At 46.7% G+C, this 21,771-nt stretch overlaps 3 protein-coding genes across 7 annotated transcripts in view; 2 read left to right on the top strand and 1 right to left on the bottom strand.

The window, feature by feature from the left end:
* Window positions 1-1,969: 1,969 nt before the first annotated feature.
* Window positions 1,970-5,684, top strand: ccdc142 (coiled-coil domain containing 142). 2 transcript variants are annotated; one of them, XM_070913793.1, is made up of 9 exons: window positions 1,970-2,101; window positions 2,456-2,625; window positions 2,950-3,102; window positions 3,489-3,603; window positions 3,828-4,005; window positions 4,090-4,200; window positions 4,399-4,499; window positions 5,160-5,322; window positions 5,448-5,684. In XM_070913793.1, the coding sequence occupies exons 1-9, from the start codon at window positions 1,984-1,986 to the stop codon at window positions 5,554-5,556; spliced, it is 1,218 nt and encodes a 405-aa protein (XP_070769894.1). In that variant the 5' UTR covers window positions 1,970-1,983; the 3' UTR covers window positions 5,557-5,684. The 2 variants fall into 2 exon arrangements, with proteins under 2 accessions (XP_070769894.1, XP_070769893.1); XM_070913792.1 differs by having other exon boundaries at window positions 5,445-5,684.
* A 1,301-nt stretch (window positions 5,685-6,985) lies between these two features.
* On the top strand, window positions 6,986-9,925 carry tmem129 (transmembrane protein 129, E3 ubiquitin protein ligase). 4 transcript variants are annotated; one of them, XM_070913611.1, is made up of 7 exons: window positions 6,986-7,190; window positions 7,509-7,567; window positions 8,037-8,294; window positions 8,727-8,887; window positions 8,996-9,155; window positions 9,254-9,326; window positions 9,482-9,925. In XM_070913611.1, exons 1-7 carry the CDS (start codon window positions 6,986-6,988, stop codon window positions 9,664-9,666), a joined length of 1,101 nt encoding a protein of 366 aa, XP_070769712.1. In that variant the 3' UTR covers window positions 9,667-9,925. The 4 variants fall into 4 exon arrangements, with proteins under 4 accessions (XP_070769712.1, XP_070769713.1, XP_070769715.1 ...); XM_070913612.1 differs by having other exon boundaries at window positions 9,464-9,925; XM_070913614.1 differs by having other exon boundaries at window positions 9,254-9,332; window positions 9,500-9,925.
* Window positions 9,926-12,544: 2,619 nt separating this feature from the next.
* The window catches only part of atoh8 (atonal bHLH transcription factor 8), a 10,880-nt gene continuing 1,653 nt past the window's right edge, over window positions 12,545-21,771 (bottom strand). Inside the window, exons 2-4 of the mRNA XM_070913199.1 lie at window positions 20,679-20,834; window positions 20,169-20,360; window positions 12,545-13,225 (exon numbers count right to left, since the gene is read on the bottom strand). Coding sequence (XP_070769300.1) covers window positions 13,220-13,225; window positions 20,169-20,360; window positions 20,679-20,834 — 354 coding nt within the window. The 3' untranslated portion in view covers window positions 12,545-13,219. The remainder of the gene's footprint in view (window positions 13,226-20,168; window positions 20,361-20,678; window positions 20,835-21,771) is intronic.

Genomic DNA, 21,771 nt, shown 5'->3' with positions numbered 1-21,771 from the left:
TGTCTCATAGCGTCATAAACCTTCAAAGTGTTTGAAGGATCCGTTACTCGGACTGGGCTCCATGGTTCATATATCGTTGTATTTTTTTTGACCATCTTTTTGCACTGAAAGTCTTGTATTGTCAAAAAAAAAACTCCAAAGTATCCCTTTAATCTTTCCAGAGTTTTGTTGTCTGGCACTACACCAGGGTCAGATGTACAGTGCTTAACAAATGTATTAGACCACCTGTCATAAAAATGAGAAAACACAAATATTCTGAAATCTGTCAAAAACTTGTTTCAAACTAAAAATTGTATTGTTATTTATTAGGCAAATAACAAACTGGAACAACTAAATAGTCCTTATTCACATATATTAACCAAAAATCTTAATATTCTGTATGACCTCCTTTGGCCCTGATAACAGCTTGCATTCTTTGCAACCACAAAACAAACTTTTCTGTTCAGGAATGCAAGTAAATAACTGTGATTTGGCATCTCAATCAAAAAATAATAATGTGTTCTACTATTTTTTTTCTGCTTTTTTTGTAAAACAGTAAATTTGAGAATTCATGGATAACAACAATAATTATATTCTAGCATTAAAGATATCATTTTGATTAAAGAGCTTGGCTTGCACATACTGGTGGATTAACCATTACAGAGACATCAAATATTTTGGTCATCAGCAATACTGTTCATTTAGGGCAGCGGTGGCAAACACCTTACACTGGGTGGTGGGCTAATACATTTGTTAAGCACTGTATGTACACCTGAGAACTCGCACCTAGAGTCTTTCCCACGAGCATGAAAACATCTGTGTGTGTATATATATATATATGTTCTGTTGTCATCTCGTCCAGCAGTGACGTCTCCTTGTGACGTTACACTGTCCACTGCAGGTGCGTGTCTGAACATTCAGCCCGTGCTTTGTTGCTCTTTTTTTGAGTCAGGTACACGCGTGATCACTGCACACCGTTCTGTGTCTCCTTCAGCTCAGAGAGAGAGGAGGGGGCGGAGCCGGACTGCCTCCGTTGGCCTCACTCCGTGCAGTGGCTGGACCTGGGTCAGTCGCTGGCGTTTGCCGATCTGTTCGCGCGGTACCGCACCCTGCTGTGGACTCTCTGCTGCAGAGCCCTGCGGCTGCAGCTCCGCGTGCCACGAGCAGGAAGCACCGCGGGAAGCATCAACCTCCAGGACGACCACAGGAGGTTCCAGATCGTGCACGGCATCAGTCAAGCTTCAAAGGCGGGTGAGAAGATGAAGTCCAGTCCAGTTAACGGTGTGGAAGTGTTTTACATGTCACAGTCACCTGTAACTGCTGGACTTTCTACTTTTCATTCTGATATTCGCTGCTAATAAAAGTATTTTAATAGAAAAGAAGCACTTGCTACCAGAACTCACTCACCTAATGACATGTTGAAGGGCAGTATTTCCTATTTGTTTCTTGTGAATGCAAGATTGTGTCTGCATTTCTTCTGTCTTAGATGTTCAAGCTTGAGTTGAGTTGTTGTTTCTCGGGGAGGAGAAATGAGTTTCCCCTAAAAAAAAAAATGCTGTGCTGTCTGCGTGACACCAGATTGTGTGCTGATTGTTGTAGATCTGGTTCCAAAGGAGTGCAGAACCATGCTGGAGGACTTCAGCCTGTATCTTTTAGCCATTACAGCACATGCTCAGTGGGACTATGGTTGGTACACACACGCACACACACACACAGTATGGGGGGGGTGTCACAGAGAGCAAGACATGCACACGCAGGGGTCAGAAGATTAATAATACACTAATATTATTAGCCTATAATTACTAATAGGCTTATTATTATCCTACTTTCATTGATTGATTTTATGTTAAGTTATATGCGTTATATTTTATAGTTGATTAATGGATCTCCTCCTGCCCGTCTCTCTCTCCCCCCTCCTGTCTTTCCTCAGTGCTGTGCCGAAGTTTAGGTACATCTCTGAAAGACAAGTGTCTCACGGACGTAAATCAAGGCGGCGACTCTGCGATGCCGCCCGGGCACGATGGAAGCGCGGCGATGTCCGAGACCATGGAGCGCTTCCTGCTGCTCACCCCCCCTCTCCTGTCATCTCTGCGCTGCCACCGCTCACACAGCAGGCCCTCGGGTAAAGAGACGGGCGCAGTGGCTGTGTTAGCAGCCCGCATTCAGACACTGTGCCTTTTAAAAGAGCCATCAGGGCTTCCGTAAGGTTGTGATGTCACAACTATACAGTCACCACACTCAGCCACGCCCCCCCCAGCATTCATCTTAAGCTTAAAATGAACTGAAGGCACAGTCACAGTATGTTTTGGTGGCATCCTCCGCCATGGGAATGTAAACATGGGTCTGTTGCCGTCGATGACGCTGCGGCTCAGCTCTTCACTTCAACTTCTTCTACCTGCAACACTGACTCACCACACTATTATGTGTCATTTCAATAGAATTATTAGTGTCTCTCTCTCTCTCTTTCCGCCCCCAGGTTCCTTTAGCCTCCTCCCCCCCTCCAGGCTCAGTCTGCAGGGACAAACCGTTAGCTTGGCATTAGCCACAGTGCAACTGTCTACAGTCTGGGTCATGTCCAAGGCCTACCAGTTCCTCTCCTCGTGGAGCCTCAACAAGTTCCTGCTTATCACACAGGGAGACCTCAAAGTAGGTCACTCCATTTGTATCACTTCATATCACTTTTCTATGTTTAGTGGCTGGAGGATCAAAGAATTGCATCTTGTGTTATTGTGATATTTTATTATTATCAACATTACCGTGCAAAGACCGACAGCGAATTGATTCCACTCACATGTATTGATATGTGTCATTCCTCTGTGCCATGGAGCTCCATCATTGCGTGAAGCGTATCAAGACAAATTAAAAATACGGACTCCGAAACGGACAAGACGGCTTATGATGTGATTGTGGCGATCGCCGCCTGTCAGCCCAGCATCAGTTTGATGAAGTGTGTTTGTGGCGTCTCCGCAGTTGCTGAGAGAGTCCTCGGAGACGATGGCGCGGCAGACTAAGGCCCTTGTGACGCATTCAGACGCCGACCCTCACTCCGCCCTTCATTACCACAACCAGCTTCTGCTGAGGCAGCGGCTGGAAGCGCTCGACGGGGCTGTATCCAAGCTGCAGGTGACCTGTCTTGATTTACTGACCGTTTTGTTCCCGCAGAGCAGTGAAGGCCGTGCTTAGTGTTGCTGCGAGGGCGGTGTCCCAGCGTTTAGCAAGAGCGGCAACGCGTCAGCTGTTTCAACGCAGCCGATCAGAGGCACAGGCGACGGAGCCGCTCTCAAAGGAAAGCAGCAAAGTCGTAGAACTGGCTTCTCCATTCGGCAGCATTCATGTCATGTTTGACAAAACAGGAGCAGTGGAGTAGGTTGTTGAGTAGGAGAAATGCTGCCAGCTACAGTATCCTGCACTACTGTCGCCAAATTGGCACCAAAATAGCTTCAAAGCTGCCGTTGTAAATAAAAACAGTACTGAATCCAGTCTGATCCTGATGTGTCATTGCCCACCAGACCTTCTCCTGTCTGGTGCTGAAGACCTTCTCCAGTGACTGCAAGAGGATGTCGGGGGAGATCTTTGAACAGACCATGCCTTCCTCCGGACACTGGAGACCCAGCCTCAGGACAGGTACCGGCTCTGAGTCTGACGCTGTCTTGAGTGTTTTGTAGATATACTGAAGATAGATATTCAAAGAAGGATGTATACATGAAAGGATGGAGAGTGGCAAACCCCAACAGATGGGGGGGGGGCAGTTTCAAGTAATGTTCTTTTTGGAACAGACAAGGCTCACCCAGCGTTTTGGTGCATTTTACTGTGTATTGATAGTTGTGCATTTCTCTGTCGACGCACAGGTTTTCCCAGCAGCCCCAGCGAGTATGCGTCTCTGGCAGCTCAGACTGTGATTGGTCAGGTCTTAGAGGGCGCGGCACCGTTGTCCGACGACGCCCGTGTCCAAGCGCTGAGCATAACGATGACGGCTTTCATGGAGGCATGGATGGAACACATCCTGAAACAGAAGATCAAATTCAGGTATGTTTCGTATGCTGCCGGGGGGGCGGGGGCGCGGTATCTGATGTATTCTTCACCTTCTGAGCTGTTGCTGTTCCTCCTCAGTGTGCAAGGAGCTCTCCAGCTGAAGCAGGACTTTGATTCCATCAGAGAGTTGATCCAGTCCGACAAATACGGCCTGTCAGCGGAACTCCACCAGCGACTGCTCAGCCTCCGGTACCGCAGTCTGTGTAACATCCATAGCTTATCGACCCCAGACCAGGCTCCTATTTCCATTGTATAAGTGCTGTTCTGTATCTGGGAGAATTAGTCTAAAGGCTATGTGAATATGTGAAGGCCAAGGTGAAGAGAACCAACACCACGTGGGGACCACGTTTGGTCTGCAGGCTGGGTAATCCTTCTCTCCGTCTGCAGGGTCTTTCAGCAAGTGGACTCGGCAGTGGTGTGTCTGCTCCAGCAGCCACAGGCCAAACCATACCTCCAGTCCAGAGCCTGGGAGCCTTTCACGCGCTGCTGTGAGTATCTGACGGGTCACTCAGACGGTCAGGGATCCAAACCATATTAAGCCTGGAACCTTAAAGGGCTTAATGGTCTTCACTTACATAGCGCTTTTCAACCTTAGCGGTTCCCTAAGCGCTTTGCAGATCAGGTCTCGTGCACATATTTTCACCCGCCGATGGCGACCGAGCTGCCGTGCGAGGTGCTGGCCTCCTCGTCGGGAGCAGTTTCAGCGTCTTGCCCGAGGACACCTCGACACGTGGACGGGAGGAGCCGGGGGATCGAACCTCCAACCCGCTCTACCTCCCGTGCGACACTTTATATTCATGATCATTTTGAAGTTGGCAAAAAAAAGCAGCTCGTGAGTCAAATCTGATCCGCCATCAAAGTGATTTGACATTTTTTCCCTTGCTGTCGGTCATTGGAACCATTTATTCTGCACAAGGTAGTTAAGGTAGTTAGTTTTTGTTGTCTTGCTGGAAATAAGTCTTCTACCAAGTCACCGTCAGACTGCATCAGCTTTCCCTCCAGGATTTCTGTGACTCTGACTTCGCCCTCCTCGACAACATGACCCCCCCCCCCCCCCCCCCCTCCAGTGTCCACAACAAGCTGCATCGTGTTCTTCTTCTTTTGTCTAAGAGGCCAGCGGCAGTAACTGTAAATGTGTCACCCTACAGGTCCCGCCAACAGCAGCAGAGACAGCATCGACGCAGTGGTGGGGAGCAGTATAACCAACCTGAGGTGCATGGAGGGCGAGGACCTGTCTGATCCCTCAGATGTGACCGCTGACCTCCCTCCAGTGGAGCCATCCACCCCCGGAGAGCCCTACCTCGCTCCAAGGTACATTGTTAACGTCACTACTGGGAGGCAGCGATTCCTCAGCGACAACAGTAAACCCCCGTTTGTGCTGTTTGTGGTGGAATTCAATAGTAAGAATTGTTGCTGTCTTTCTTCTGTGCTAGCAGTCTAGCTCTGGGTGCTGCTCAGCAGGACTGGTTGGACCTGAGGATCCACAGCAGTGCTCGTCGCTGGAGGCTGCCGGGACTGCAGTGTCTCTCTAAGTCTGAACCCTGAGCGCATGGACCCTGCAGAGATCTGACACACGCAGTGAAGTCTCCAGTAAAAACATAAAAAAAAAAGCTTTGATTCTTGTTGTTTAGACAGTGTGTGTTTTTTGCAAATAAGAACGTGATACCTATTTATTTATTTATTCATCTCATGTTTGTATCAATTAAAAAATATAATTTTTTTTTTACCACTTCATGCAATTCACCATGATAACAAACTCTCTCTTTAGCACTGGATTTAGAGGAATTCCGCTCTGGCCTTTATGACCAACCTGAACTGAATAGTACAAGCTCCCAAAAGTTTTGGGTGGCAAGGTGCTCCTCGGGCACAAGGAAAGGGGGGGGGGGGTGCAAAAAGGGGTTATATAGTACAGAAAAATACAACAACTTTGCCTACAATTCGATCACACAATGTATAGACCTTTACACCCTTTTGGAGTGGATGTCTATGGAGGACCACAACAGTCATGGAAATAGTAATAAAAGCATTTCATTAATTAATAGGTAAGTGTACAACAAAAATAGGCATTCGAACAAATGTATTAATCTGTAAATAAATCAACTAAATAACAAAACAATTCACTCTTGGATATTTTAATGAGGAATAAAAAGAGGAATCGTAAAAAGAAAAAAAAACGTACAAATGAAATATGAATCCATCAATAAATAGTTCATATTCAAAAGGGATTTACAAAAACAACATAAAACGGATCAAGAAGTACATCATTTCCAAATACATTTTATACAAATAGAGTTTAGGGCCTTTGGTAAAAGGCTGCATGCTACCGTGCAGGGTGCCGGCCTGAGCATCGGGAGCGATGTGTGGGTTCCATCACCTACTTCCACAGAAAGCATCAAAGTAAAAAGAGTAGAAATAAAAGACAGAGGAATGGCCGTAACCATTCGCAGAGAGAGACACAAAACACACGTACAATATTAACATCCAGTGAAGTGAAAGTGTGGCACCCCTTGACATACAGAAATGCTTTAACCTCTCAACCTGTCTCATTCGAATCACATTTCACACTCAAAAATGTATCATCAACAGTAACAAAGACACGCTTGTCTGGAAGCATGATAAATGATCATTCATTTAGATATGGGAAAGATCATCAGTCGCAGACGATGTGGTTTTGTAAGAGAAGAGGGAGAAATTGGGGTCATATGGTTAGACAACTGCAAGGAGGGGCGTACTGGAGCAGGGTGGAAGTGGACCGGGCAGAAGACGTGTGGGTCAGCTTCCTGAGGGCAACAGGGCCGGTGAGAAAAAACGGACAAACCCCACGATGTAGGAGTTAAGTACCACCGGAAGATGGCGGTAATGCAGCATTAAGGAGGCCGGCTGCTGTTAAACCTCGAAGAAGAAGAAGGAAAAAGAGGACGCGTAGAAGAAGAAAGTTAAGAGGAAGTAGAGAAGCAGCAGGTCTCGACACAGTATGGAGAGCCCGGAGTTAACTTTTACCTTGGCCTACGTGGTGTTCTCTATCTGCTTCGTGTTCACGCCCAACGAGTTCCGTTCGGCCGGCTTAACCGTCCAGAACCTGTTTTCGTCCTGGCTGGGGAGTGAGGACGTGGGCTTCACCCAGTACCACGTCCGCAGGACCAGCATTACCGTACTGGTCCACTCCGCACTGCCTTTAGGTAAAATCCAGCGTTCAGACGGACGGATCCAGGACAGGGGTGTCACTGAGTTACAGTTAGCTGCAGGTTTCCCGAGCTGTAGCTGTGACGAGTAATGTAGCGTTGACTTCGCGTGTTTAGCTAGTTAGAGTTTAGGCTAGCTCTGTTGAACGCCTCCCTGCTAGCTTCATGTGTAAACAGTGCTCTACGCAGGGAGCTGAGGGGAGGCACTCGTCACCTGGTCCAGGATCCGGTGACCCGTGTGCCAGGACCTGTACAACTGTACATCCGTTTGCGTGACGGATCAGCTGTTCACGTTTCTGTCGTCCCTCTCTTCAGGTTACTACATGGGGATGTGTGTCGCTGCTCCAGAGAAAAACCTGGGATACATTCACCAGGTCAGCCTGCAGATTTCTGAACACACACACACACACACACACACATATATATTCCACGAAGCTGCTTAATTTCCCAGAATTCAGAGTATGTATATAATAAAGTTTGTAATGATGAGATTTATTGTGGAGTGAGTCTAGATAGTTATGTGGCCCTTCCCTCCTAGCTTTAGGCAGGTGAAGGATACCAGACTAGTAGTAGACCAGATTAGTGTGTGTGTGTGTGTGTGTGTGTGTGTGTGTGTGTGTGAGACATTAGCATAAGTGAACTATTGTCATTGGCTGAATGATAATATTAGAGCCCCTCTGTGGGGTGCACATGGTTGAGTCCATTCCGAGTAGGATGCACCAAAACAGTTTTGTCTCCCGCCTGATGCTGCCTGCGAGGACTGCATGTGTCCTCCTCCGGCCGCTGCAGCTAAACGCCGCTCACCATCGGGTGTCTCCGCTGTGTTATGTCGTGTTTCGCCAGGTGAGTGACGGCTGGAGAGCTTTTCTCCTCCTCTCTCTCTGCCTCCAGTTGGCCAGCTGGACGCTCGTCATCTACTGGTCCCGCCGGCGCTGGCACAACCACCCGATCAGCCGGACCCTGCAGGCCCACGCGCAGCCTCCCCGCTCCGGCTGGGGTTCCGTGGCCAGCAGCATCAACACCGAGTTCAGACGCATAGATAAGTTCGCCTCAGGCGCCCCCGGAGCCAGAGTCATCGTCACTGACAGCTGGGTGTTAAAGGTGAGTAAGTAAAGACCTCTCCTCTTTGTTCACATTGTGTCGGCGGGAATTAGGGGTGTCAAAACCAAGGCCCACGGGGCCACGTGCTGACACCGAACGCTATCGTTATCACCATATGTGTAGGTTGTTTGTCAGATGCAACAATGAAGTCGACCTCCTGCAGGAGAAAGTTGTGTTGCGTTACAACCAGCGGCCATGACAGGTGAGCACCACCCCCAGGTGTTCAGTACAGGTTGGCAGTCTGGAGGAGGGGCAGGGAGCACTCGTCCGATCCAGAGTTTCTGGCAGACCCCGCCGCAGGAAATCAACAACTTTGAAGTTTTTTAAAGAGTGCACACGCAGCGCAGGCCGGCACATCCATTCAAATGAAAAGTCCTCTTCATCACATGTCCGAAACCCCCCCCCCCCCCCCCACTCCCCCCGTCTCTCCAGGTGACCACCTATCACGTCTACATGGCCTTACAGAATGACTGTCATGTGACGGTGACGGAGTCTAGACAGCACCAGCTGAGTCCAGACTCGGCCTCCCCCACGCAGATCTTGACCCTGAGAGTGGACAGCATCAACCCTGCTGTCAGACCCTTTGATATCAGGTGTGTGTGTGTGTGTGTGTGTGTGTGTGTGTGTGTGTGTGTGTGTGTGTTTTTTCAGACCAGTTTGGGTCTTGGATGTCTTGACGTACCAAGTCCACTGTTTTGCAGGCTGAACTCCACAGAGTACGCAGAGCTCAGGGAGAAGCTCCACGCTCCCATCAGAAACTCTGCCAATGTCGTGATCCACCAAACCATCAGCGAGCTCTTCCTGGAGACGTTCAGGGCTCAGGTGGACCTCAATCAGCCGTACACACTCCCCAGTGGACAGGTAACTTGTGTGCCTGTGTGTGTTTCTGCTGCTGCTGAGCTGGAAAAGCTGGTGCAGACTGAATCAGGAGGATGTTCTGTCTCTCTCTCCATACGCAGGAGCTGGAGCCCTGTATCGGCTGCATGCAGGTTCGGGCAAGCACCAAGCTGGTCAGACTCTGCCAGGTAGAAGGTGAGGGTGTTGTGTGTGTGTGTGTGTGTGTGTGTGTGTGTGTGTGTGTGTGTGTGTGTGTGTGTGTGTGTGTGTGTGTGTGTGTGTGTGTGTGTGTGTGTGTGTGTTAATGTGGCTGTGCCATCTGACTCCGTGACTGCTGTGTGTTTTTGTAGGAGCTGATAATGAGTCAGAGTGCCAGCAGTGTTTCTGCAGACCCATGTGGTGTCTGTCCTGCCTGGGTCGATGGTTCGCCAGCCGCCAAGACCAGCAAAGGCCCGAGACCTGGTTGTCCAGCACAGTCCCCTGCCCTACATGTAGAGCCAAATTCTGCATACTGGACATCTGTGTGGTCCGCTGATGCAGTCCCACGCACAGATCCAAACAGACATTTTTTTTCCTCTGGAAATGGTGTGCAGGTGTGTTTTTTTTTAAGTCTCAACACTCAGCAACAAACCTCTGGGGGGAGGAGGAGGAGGAGGAGGAGACTTTGGACTTTGTACCTGCCTATTCTGTGCTTTATAAGTAGAGATCATTTAGAGTAAATGATTAAACACTGAACCTCAACATAGTATAAAGTGGCGTGATCAATGGGACATCATGCATGCTTGTTTCACCCACAGTGAGATAAGGAGGGGCGATATCGGTCACCCTGATCTGAGTGCAGTTGTTCAGGAGTTGTGTTTTGGTCAGCATGAAGACCTTCGACACACTGCATACACTTCTGAATGCTCTGAAGAGCCAACAAAGCTGACATCGAAGTGTAACGGTGACCTTTCAGAAGCAGCCAATCGGACACAAGGATTTAACTTGCATCTGCCCCCTTGTTTTTTTCAAATGTCCTTACATTGTGTCCCCCGCACACACACACACACACACACACACACGCGCGGTCCGAAGACCTGCCGCTGAGCTACTAAAGATCTGTGCTCGGGTTGTAGCTGGGCAGAGCTACGCTGGGCATGTATGAGAGGTGGAGGTGGAAGGCCGGCTCGCTGTCTGTCCCGCCCGCCTTTTATTTCACGAAGCTCTCGCCAGCGACTCAAGAGCCGGTCCCAGATTTACTCTTGTCCGGCCTCTTGCTCAGTCACTCTCTCTCTCTCTCTTTTTTTTTTCTCTCTTCTCCGCTTCCTCCGCCAACGTGCCCTTCGCCTCTGCCTCGGCGTCCACGCTGAGAATACCGAGCTAGACCCACGTGTGACTTAGTGCAGCAAAAAGCAATTCTCGCGGGACATCGCACCGTACCGTTCATCCAAGCTACAGACGGGGCAGAAACGGGCACCGTTCTCCCTCCCTACAAGTCAGTATGCCATCTAAAAGATTCTGAGTATTTTATTCAGTTATTATAAGGTGAAATAGTTATGTGACATTGCTTTAAAACTGAAGTGAAATGGGGGAAAGACCTTTTTTATATTCTGATCTAGTGTCCTCCATTGTGCTCTCTTTCATTTCCCCCTCCTCCATAAGGGCTGAAGACGGTGTGTGTGTGTGTGTGTGTGGAGAGGGAGAGAGAGAGAGATTAGCATGATCGCTGTGCACAAATGAAAACTCCCCCAAGATAAGTCAGCCACCTCCGACACCTGCTGTGTTTATAATGTTGCTGGAAAGCTGACGTGTGGATTCACAGCACGGACACATCGGTGGCCACGGACGGACAGAACGGTTATCCTGTTATCCATCACAGGATGGGTAGACAGGTGGCCACAAAGAGTGCAGTTCTTCTGCTAATGGCATGAATGCGGGCATAGTGTAATAGAAAAATCGGGAAACGTGTGGGAGCATGACTTCGTGATTTCTGGACTTTGAGATGTGTGTGTTAAGTGTGGGAAATGTCTGAAACTGTATTCTTTAGTATACATGCAACAAGAAGCACAAAAACCTCAACTGTCCTTTTTTTTATTGTCAAAATGCAAAAAAAAAAAAGGGTTCATTTGCACCGGGTGTCAGTTTTGACGGTTTCTTTCAATCATCGCCTACGACTACACCATGGACAAATGCAATCATCACAAATTTTAAAAAAATTAAAAAAAGGTATGCTGGGTAACAATTTGTGTTTCCATTCCATCATATTTTTTTGCGGCATACAGCTCTACAGTAGGAGCAGCAGATGGAGACGTGCACATCCAGGCAAAGAAAGTCATTTAACTCTCGCACCATCTTGTCTCAATTAGATCTTGTCACATGTGTATGCAAAAGCTCGGGGGCGCAGGTTGCTGTCGCCACCAACAATGAAACGTTATGATGAAGCGCGCATTATTATAGACGCGTCAATATGTACTTCACTTTTTACTCAACACATATAAGTTATGATACTATAATGCTATTATAGCATACTATGAGTCCTCACTGCAGTCAGTTGTTGAGGTGTGTATAGGTGCGTATAGGTGGCCATAATGTATTATAAGCCCCATGAGTCAACCTCTAGTTTATAACTAGTCAAGAAGATCCATGAGACACTTGAACTTCTCATCTATAATGTGTTATGGCCGTTGATACAGTGCATCAGAAAGCATTGTGTGTGTTTATGGGCGTAGTCATAAAGCACTATGAATATACATTATACTTCACTATGAATGTCCCCGTAGCGCACTATAGATGTGCTCGTCATAGAACGTTTTCTGTCATTTTGTCACATTTTGCATTCGGACCTGTTTATGCTTATTGAACTTTTCTATATAAAATGATGTTTATTGGACCTTTCTATATAAAAGTATAGCAAAGTATTATAAATGGTTCTTTTCAAACGTGCAGAGGCGGAGAACCGCTGACTTTAAATGGATTCATTTAACTTTATTCATTGTTTTCACAGTGTGACCAGCGGTGCCGATGTCCAGCAGCTATCATTATTGTTGTCAATTTTTAATTTTGGAACTTCAGGTGCTTCAGGTCAACTTTACCCCGATGACGTCACAGTGATGTCATCAGGGTTATCGCAGCTGGGAGCGAGTTGTGGAGTTTGAAAAACGTGGGAAACGATCAGGCAGGGAGGTTCCTAATGAAAGATGCCATCGAGTTGTACTGTGGTTTCTGGAGTTTGACTAAAAGTCAGCATGTCACCCTCTGCAGCACACCTTTCAGGTCAGTCCCCTGACTTTATGGAGGGGCAATACTAAATCATCTGTAGTGCCCCTTTTAATATGTTTGTTGATCATAACCGTTTGTTGAGGAATTAATGTTAATGCACAGAGAGAAATACAATGATGTTGTCAGCATATTGTTTGTGAAAAACCACAGCGGGGCACTTTAAAAATACTTTTATTGGTATTGAATAAACATAATTGGCATATTTTGAAATATAACAGGCTTACAAACAATAAAAACAAACGTCTAATATTAAGAACTGCTAAGTGAACGAGCTGCAGTGAATATTCTGAATATCTGCAGTTCGACTTCAGATGTTTTAGCCTCATTAAAACTGATTGACGTTTGTTCTGGAGCTCTTTACACCCCCGGCACCAGACCAGTGTCATGTTCATGATGTCTTTGTTTTTTTTTACCAGGAAATACATACTTAAACATGGTATTGACAAGGCAACAGTGGAAAGTAATGTGTGTAGCTGTATGCATGGTTAAATGGAGATTATTGTTGATCGCTTTCAGTCCCTACATCAGTTTGCATCTCTTGTCTTTCAGTGAGTTCTCGTCCACGGGCCTGGACATACAGAACAATTCCGTCTCAAATAAGTACTGATGTTAGTTCGTGTGCTAATGTGTGGTGAGAGCAAATCATGACAACAACAACAACAACAACAACAACAACTAAAAAAAGTACAAATCCTCCCGTTCACTCTTCTGTTCATCCGTTTCCTCAGCTTTTCTCTGGTGCTCATCTCGTCTGTTTGTCCTCCCGGCGACCCGCGTCCTCGTGGTATTGTCAGAGGCTTATGTGTTGGACCTGTCCACTGCTGTCAGCTTCACTCCTGAAACACACAAAGAGGAGGGGGGGGGGGGGGGGGGGGGCGACATTAAAACGATGACAGTGTATTACGTGCATATTTTATGACATTATTGTATGAGATGACTGGAGGTCTGGAGGCTATGAGGTTTACTCTCAGGTGAAAACTAAATACATACATATGTGGCTATTTTTTTTCTCTCCATACAATTAGTTGAACTTTTCATTTCTGTGTTATTTTAGGACATCTACGGTAATAGTAATAATACATAATTACTTCTGGTTTTAAATGAAACAGAACAGCTAACAAGAGCAAAGAAACTGCACGACGCACTCCTCATGAAACAGAACCACACAAGCTTCGGAAACCAATTCGAAACAGGGCCTCAGCTTGGATTACATGAATGACAAGAATCAATCAGCAGGATACTGATGCACAACCTGCTTGTAAGGCTTTTAAGGACCGAAACCATGACTATTCCTCGGTAGCAGTGTGTGCAGGGGTCGTGTTTCCACCCAGAACTCGCAATCTACCAATACGTGTCTGACAGTTTGCGGTTTATTACAGCGAGTTTGACTTCAACCTGTGTGCCCCTAACACCCCAGTCCTTGCCGAGCCTCCTGGCTCCCTTTCCTCTCATGTAGCCGTGCCAAGACTGCCACCTTGTGGGGAGTCAGCACGGTGCTCGCCTTTGGTCTTCCACGGTCAGCCACACCAGATCGGCATTTCAACTGCTTAGTCTTATTGAACAAGTAATAGTATCCATGAATGAGCTGTGCGGTATGGTCGGCGAGAGACTACGCATTTACAATAGAAAGTCTGCAGAGAGACGTCTGCTGCGCACATTTAAATCCATCTCTCACAAGCCAACCAACTTGACTATAGAGAAGCAATACTGAAGCAGTGAAGTACACCTTTTAAAAGAGCTTTCGAGTTCTACCAGATGAGAAGCTTCCATCCAATTAAGGGCAGACTGAAACCACGAGCGGCAGAGACAATACAGAGAAGACATCCACTTGATTTGTCTAAGCCAGACTGCTGAATATTAGCAGTCTAATACCTGAAGCGAATCAGATATTAGCTTTTATAAACACATTTTCTTTTTTTTATACCCAGAACAAACATTGTAGATTTTGTGACAAAGGTCCTGGAGCTGGACTCCAACTCATGCAAGCTCAACGTGGTGTCACCTGATGAATGTAAGTCCAGTATTCACCCTCCTTTAGCTCCGTTTCTACAGAGTAGTAGCGTGCGGTGGGTTCGTCAGAGCCCTTTCTCTGAAAACAGCTGCCTGCTGCTGCTGGAGATGAGGTTGATGAGAGCGCTGAAAGATGCTTGAAAGATGCTAAAATGCATAGCAGGCCTGAGGGGAACTGCAGAGTTGGTGATGATTCTCTGTGACATTTGCGTCATTCGAGCCCTTGTTGATATATAAATATTGATCGGAGAAGTCTTTAAAAGCATTGGGTCTTAAAACAGCAGTCAGGAGGAGTCTATGTAATCATGCTGGCAGTAAAGAGACCCCCCCCCCCCTCCTGACACTAAAATCCAGTCTTTGTTCTGTGCAAAAATGTATTCATTAATATGAGGCTTAAGCAGCAATCAAGTGGATATCAACCAAAGTCTGTTTAGCATGAAACTCCCACCACCACCGCAGCCTGCAGCACGGAAACACAGAGGTCGAGAAGGGTCCCTGTGTGGGAACCATGCTGTTTTTCGCTGAATATACATATAAGAGGAATACATCTCTGCTTCATGTACAACGTCGTCTCTCTCTCTCTGCCAGCGCCTTTTGAGCCTTGGTAACGCCGGCTACGGTCCGCCAGTGGCCCGCTATTTATACCTGCTGCTGCAGCTGCTGCCGTGGACGAGGGGTGTCAACATACGAAATACACATATATACCTTAAAGTATATGCCTAGAACGTTCAAATCCAAGCAGACACATACAAACGACTTTTGGGCAGAAAAAAAACACCATGTGTCAACAATAATCTATGAGAAATCATTTTGAGTGGAGTTCCTCTTTGAGTAAAACACGTACTTCTTCTTCTTCTTCTTCTTCTTCTTCTTCTTCTTCTTCTTCTTCTTCCACCACTGCCCTCGCAGCTTCGACGTATTGACATTAACATTACCATTTCTTTTCTCCAGTCAGGTTCCAGCTCTGATGTTTGTGTGACCTCTGGTGCAAAATCACAATGAAGCAAAAAAAAAAAAAAAAAAAAGTATTTTTTTCCTGCTAACTGTGCACACAGACTCAGTGTCTCTGAGAAAATAAAAAAAGCATTTTAAAGTTGCCAGACCCCCCCCCCCTTTACACACACACACACACACACACCCCTCTCTCTCTCCCCGTCTCTTTCCACCAGCTGCTGCTGTCTGACAGGCTGATGATGACTGTGTTTTTTCCCCTCCTTGTTTCAAAGTATGTTGGAGCAGATGGCCTGGAGAGGCAGAGTGGGGGAATGTGTTGGAAAGGCTGCTGGGGAATGTGCCAAGAGTGTGTGTGTGTGTGTGTGTGTGTGTGTGTGTGTGTGTGTGTGCGCAGTGTGTGTGTGTGTGCGCAGTGTGTGCAGTGTGTGGAGTTTGTGTGGTTTCAGTTCGCGTGCCTTCTTGCTGCCCTCTGCCCTTCATGGCGCCAGCTCCACTTCCCCTCCACTCTAAACATCTGGTGTCTGGGACTTTGAGAACACACACACACACACACACACACACACACACACACACACACACACGCCGGCATTGCACACAGGGAGAAACAGCTAGCAGGGAAAAAAAGCCTCAGCTCAACAGAGCAACATGACTGCATTAGTGTGAAGCTGGATGTGAGAGCTGTTCACTGTGACGGCGTCTCGCGAATGAAAACCTTTTCATCGCTCCGCTCACTCGCTTTGAAATGGATTTATCTCGCTGCCGCAGGGTGCCGGACGTGTTCAACGGGCCCTTTGGTTCATGCTCCTGTACTGTCTTTCCAAAAAAAAAAAAAAAAAGTCCAACTGAAATTTAGTCTGTTTCCCACAACAGAGTCAAGTCAGAGCCAGCGATTTGTTAGCTCACAACAAGGACTGAGGAGTCCGTCTCCCGTCCCTCACACTGAAAGTGCATTAGGAAGGGATCGTTTAATGGCCAGTATGAACAGGAGGAGTAATTACAGCCAGCAAAACCTGCTTTAACGTTCACATGGGCGCCCGACACCTGAGGAACCTCGTGTTCGTTCAAGCTTTTGTTGTTTTGCAGCCATCTTTGACTCAAGCCTGTTGATGAACTCTAGACCTAAACTGGATTATAACTCATTTGAAAGCCTCGTTCTGAGTCTCTCACTCCCAGCCTGGAAAACACTGAAGCCAATCTTATTCGTTATAGTCTATCGCGCTCCAGGTCCATACTCTGAATTCTTATCTGAATTCTCAGAGTTTTTATCAGGTTTAGTCCTTAAAACAGACAAAGTCATTATCGTAGGGGATTTTAATATTCATGTGGACGTTGATAAGGATAGCCTTGGTACTGCATTTACCTCTTTATTGGATTCGATTGGCTTCTGTCAGAGGGTACAGAAACCCACTCACTGTTTTAATCACACCCTCGACCTGGTTCTGACATATGGACTTGAAATTGAACATCTAACTGTCTTTCCACAGAATCCTTTGTTATCGGACCATTATTTAATAACTTTTGAATTCCTATTACTGGACTACACGCCATTAGGCAAAAAAGTCTACACCAGATATCTGTCTGATAGTGCTGTAGCTAAATTTAAGGAAGTGATTCCATCGGCATTAAATTCAATGCCACGTCTCAATACAACTGAGGACTCCTTTGCTAACCTTAGTCCCTCCCAAATGGACAATCTTGTTGACAGTGCTGCAGGCTCAATGCGATTGACACTTGACTCTATTGCCCCTCTTAAAAAGAAGATAATAAAACAAAGAAAATCAGCTCCATGGTATAACACCCAAACCCGCAAATTAAAGCAAACAGTGCAGAAACTTGAAAGGAAATGGCGCTCCACCAAACTAGAGGAATCACGTTTAATTTGGCAAGATAGTCTTAGAACTTATAGGAAGGCCCTCTGTAAAGCCAGAGCAGCCTATTACTCAACATTAATAGAAGAGAACAAGAACAAGCCCAGGTTTCTCTTCAGCACTGTAGCCAGGCTGACAGAGAGTCACAGCTCTATTGCTGTAATTAAACCTCTTCTTAAAAAGACCACACTTGATCCAGAGGTTTTAGCCAACTATAGACCTATATCTAACCTCCCCTTTCTCTCCAAGATCCTTGAGAAAGCAGTCGCCAACCAGCTGTGTGACTTTCTACATGACAATAGGTTGCTTGAGGACTTTCAGTCAGGTTTCAGAGCTCATCATAGCACAGAGACGGCACTGGTGAAGGTTACAAATGACCTTCTCACTGCATCAGACAAAGGACATGTCTCTATACTTGTTTTGTTAGATCTTAGTGCTGCATTCGACACCATTGACCATCATATCCTATTACAGAGACTGGAACATTTAATTGGCATCAAAGGAACCGCACTAAGCTGGTTTAAGTCGTATTTATCAGATCGATCTCAGTTTGTACATGTTAACGATGAATCCTCCATGTATGCCAAAGTCAGTCATGGAGTTCCACAAGGTTCTGTGCTTGGACCAATACTATTCACCTTATATATGCTTCCTTTAGGGGATATTATTAGAAAACACTCCATACATTTTCATTGCTATGCAGATGATACCCAGCTATATTTATCGATCAAGCCAGAAGAACCTCATCAGTTAGCCAACCTCCAAGCATGCCTTAAGGACAAAAAGACCTGGATGACCTGTAATTATCTGATGTTGAACTCAGACAAGACAGAAGTTATTGTTCTTGGCCCTGAACACCTCAGAAATACAATATCTAAGGATATTGTTACCCTAGATGGCATTGCCCTGGCCTCCAGCGCCACCGTGAGGAATCTCGGAGTTGTCTTTGATCAGGACATGTCCTTTAACTCCCACGTAAAACAAACTTCACGGACTGCCTTCTTTCACCTCCGTAATATTGCAAAAATCAGGAAGATCCTGTCTCAAACAGATGCAGAAAAATTAGTCCATGCATTTGTCACGTCTAGGCTGGATTATTGCAATTCCTTATTATCAGGCTGTCCCAATAAGTCCCTGAGGACTCTCCAGCTGATCCAGAATGCTGCAGCACGTGTACTGACAGGAACCAGGAAAAGAGATCATATTTCTCCTGTATTAGCTTCTCTGCACTGGCTCCCTGTAAAATCTAGAATAGAGTTTAAAATCCTTCTCCTCACCTACAAAGCTCTTACTGGTCAGGCACCATCATATCTTAAAGAGCTCATAGTACCCTATTACCCCACTAGAGCACTCCGCTCCCAGAATGCAGGGTTGCTTGTGGTTCCTAGAGTCTCCAAAAACAGAACAGGAGCCAGAGCCTTCAGCTATCAAGCTCCTCTCCTGTGGAATCGGCTCCCAGTTTGGATCCGGGAGGCAGACACACTCTCTACTTTTAAGAGTAGGCTTAAAACTTTGCTTTTTGATAACGCTTATAGTTAAGGGCTGCCTCAGGCCTGCCTGGACCAGCCCCCTAGTTATGCTGCTATAGGCCTACACTGCTGGGGGACTTCCCATGATGCACTGAGCTTTCCTCCTCTTCCTCTTCATCTTTGCACATTCATCACAGTCCAGTGCATGTTACTAACTTTATTTCTTCCCCGGAGTTTCTTTGTGCTTTGTCGACTCGTAGGTCGCTGTGGATCGTGGTCCTGGTACGCCTGGGTTCTGCTGCCGCCATGGGCCTGCCTGACTCTCATCACTACAGTTATTATGTTTAGTCGTAGTTCTGTCACTATTAAAGCTGCTATTATTAATCTCAGCTAATATTACAGCTATTTCTACTGTTAGTGCTGCCATACATCTTTGCCTACCTATCTGTCTGTCTGTCTGTCTGTCTATCTGTGTCTCTATGTCTATCTCTCTGTCTCTGTCTCTGTCTCTGTCTCTCTCTCTCTCTCTCTCCCTAAAACCCAACCGGTCAAAGCAGATGACCGCCCACCTAGAGTCTGGTTCTGCTCGAGGTTTCTGCCTCTTAAAAGGAAGTTTTTCCTTGCCACTGTCGCCAAAGTGCTTGCTCATGGTGGGAACTGTTGGGTCTCTGTAATAACATTATAAAGAGTCGGTCTAGACCTGCTCTATTTGTAAAGTGTCATGAGATGACTTTGTTGTGATTTGGCGCTATATAAATAAAATTGAATTGAATTGAATTGAATTGTTCATCTTTAGGAAAAATAGGAAAATCTGAACTGAATGAATTTGGCGATCTCGTTGCGCATTTGATCCGACAGTTTCTGCCTTCTACCTGGAGAAATGATGAAGAGAAGAGAACGACGGATTCACGAATAGACAACGTGCTTACCGCGACAGGAGCCGCCCGCAGCTTCATTTCAAGTTTAACCTGAGTTTAAGAGTACAATGTTTAAGATTGAGCTTCATTTTCATACCGACTGAGACTTAGAATCATAATCATGATGAATAAAGGGCTCATTCTAGGTGTGTGTGTGTGCATCTCTCCCTTATAAGACGATCCGATTCGATGCAGTCTGACACAGTTCACGTCGTTTGTTTGATGTAATCTATTTTCCTAAATATAAAATACAAATGTCTTCCAAACTTTAGATTTGATGGTGCACTGTAAAACCGCGTCGGACATGTTTTGTTTTTAGCCCGCAAGCAACACCGCGCTAACGCTGCTCTTTAGCCTCAAAGCTTCAGAATCGGGCCACCGACCGGTCCATGGTACGTCCAGGGGTCCGCGTATCTACGCGGCCGCATCTTTTTAACGTTAAAGCCGGATTCCGATTCGTATCGGCGAATCGTCACGCCCCTTGCATTTCTTTCAGTGGCCTGGGCCCCCAGCCATTATTTGAGAACATGCGTGTCGCGTAGAGAATGAGCGCAGCCTCACCTTCCTCTTCTTGCTCCTGCCCTCGGCCTGCAGGGTCCTGGTGCACTGCTCCACACACTGAGAGAAGCTCAGGCTGCTGTGGTCTGAACTGTAGTCCAGCTCAGCCAACTGAGCCAGAGACAGTATGTAGTTGCAGGCTATGCGTAGTATCGCCAGCTTGGATAGCTTCTGCCCGTAGGAGTAACATGGCACCTGGAGGGAGGAAGGAATGGAGGGAGATGGGATGAAGAAGATGAAGAAGGGTGACCTGACTGACTGCAGGTCATATATTTCTCACCCTATGAATCAGGTCCTACCTTGCCTGGCTCACTAGCTACTGTAATGGAACGGCCTCTTGTTTCACAGCAGTAATCAATCAGCAGCGTTTTCAATCTGACCCCCCCCCCCGGCCCCCATGTGTATATTGAGGCCATCATTGACATGTGCATTGTTACCAAAAAACACCTTGATTTCTGTGTACAGTATGTATGTGTTGGAGCTTGTGTTAACAGTGTGGAAAGTGAGCCTGACCTGCTTCCTCAGGGCCTCGAACGCAGCGCTGATGGTGTGGACACGGGTCCTCTCTCGGGCGTTGGCTAGAAGCCTCCTGGTCTGCTGGATGGCTTTGACCTCTGGATGACGCACAGGTCCATCGGCGCTCACCCCAACCCGCTTCCTGGGGGACTCCTGTAGAGCAGAAGACAAGGGATGCCCAGATTGTAGAAGTGATCAAGTGGGTTGATTTCGTGTCGCGTCACTGAACTTGTCCTCTAGAACAGGGGGGCTTCACTTGAGCAAATTACAGTAAGTTCAGTTCAGCTCACTGTGGCTCTTTCTGTTTGTATCGGGCCCAGTTGTCTCCGTACCTAGTTGATTAGACTAGCACATTGCATTTCCTGCAACTTCCCCACAATAAAATCCTCCCGCCGGTTCGCCAGAGGAAAGCTTTTTCGTAGGAAGCAGCAACAACAGGGAGGGGTGGGTTAGCATCAGCAGTAACTTAACACAGCTCTGCGATCAGTGAACAGTAAAAAAAATAAATAAGGCTGACGTGAGACGGGAGGACGGCAGCGAAACCAAGCTCCAAACCGCCAGACATTTAGGTAAAAGCTACAAAAAGTGCTGAGAGCTGAACACAGAAAGACTTTTAATAACAGCACAAGACGCGCAGCTGTACAGACGGGGGGGGGGGGGAGACCTCGCAGGTTGGCCGTGGTCCACAGCATCTATCAGGCTGTCCCCATGCTGAGAGGCTGTCGTGGAAACTGATGTCAACGCGGCCGATCCAGGCCCGTGGAAAAACCCTGTCAGATCCAGAAGGCAGCATTTCATCTTTCTGACCTGAACCCCCGGTTAACACCTCACCATAATCTGAACTGAACTACAGTAAATGATAAAGAAACACTGATTCAAATGAATATTTATTAATATATTACTTCTTATATATATATATTTTTTTTGGATGGAAATGGAAAATGATCAGAGAGTTCATAATGGAAACCAGTTAAAATCAATCACAGTGTTAGACTGACTCCAGGATTCTAGACCTGAGTGCAGATGATCCAGTAAACATGGATGCACAAGTCTATTGGTTTTCAATTATACTGGCCGGTCACCCCACCCC

The sequence above is a fragment of the Enoplosus armatus genome, chromosome 10 (assembly GCF_043641665.1).
Source record: "Enoplosus armatus isolate fEnoArm2 chromosome 10, fEnoArm2.hap1, whole genome shotgun sequence".
NCBI lineage: Eukaryota > Metazoa > Chordata > Actinopteri > Centrarchiformes > Enoplosidae > Enoplosus > Enoplosus armatus.
This window is presented reverse-complemented; position numbering and strand designations above follow the sequence as displayed.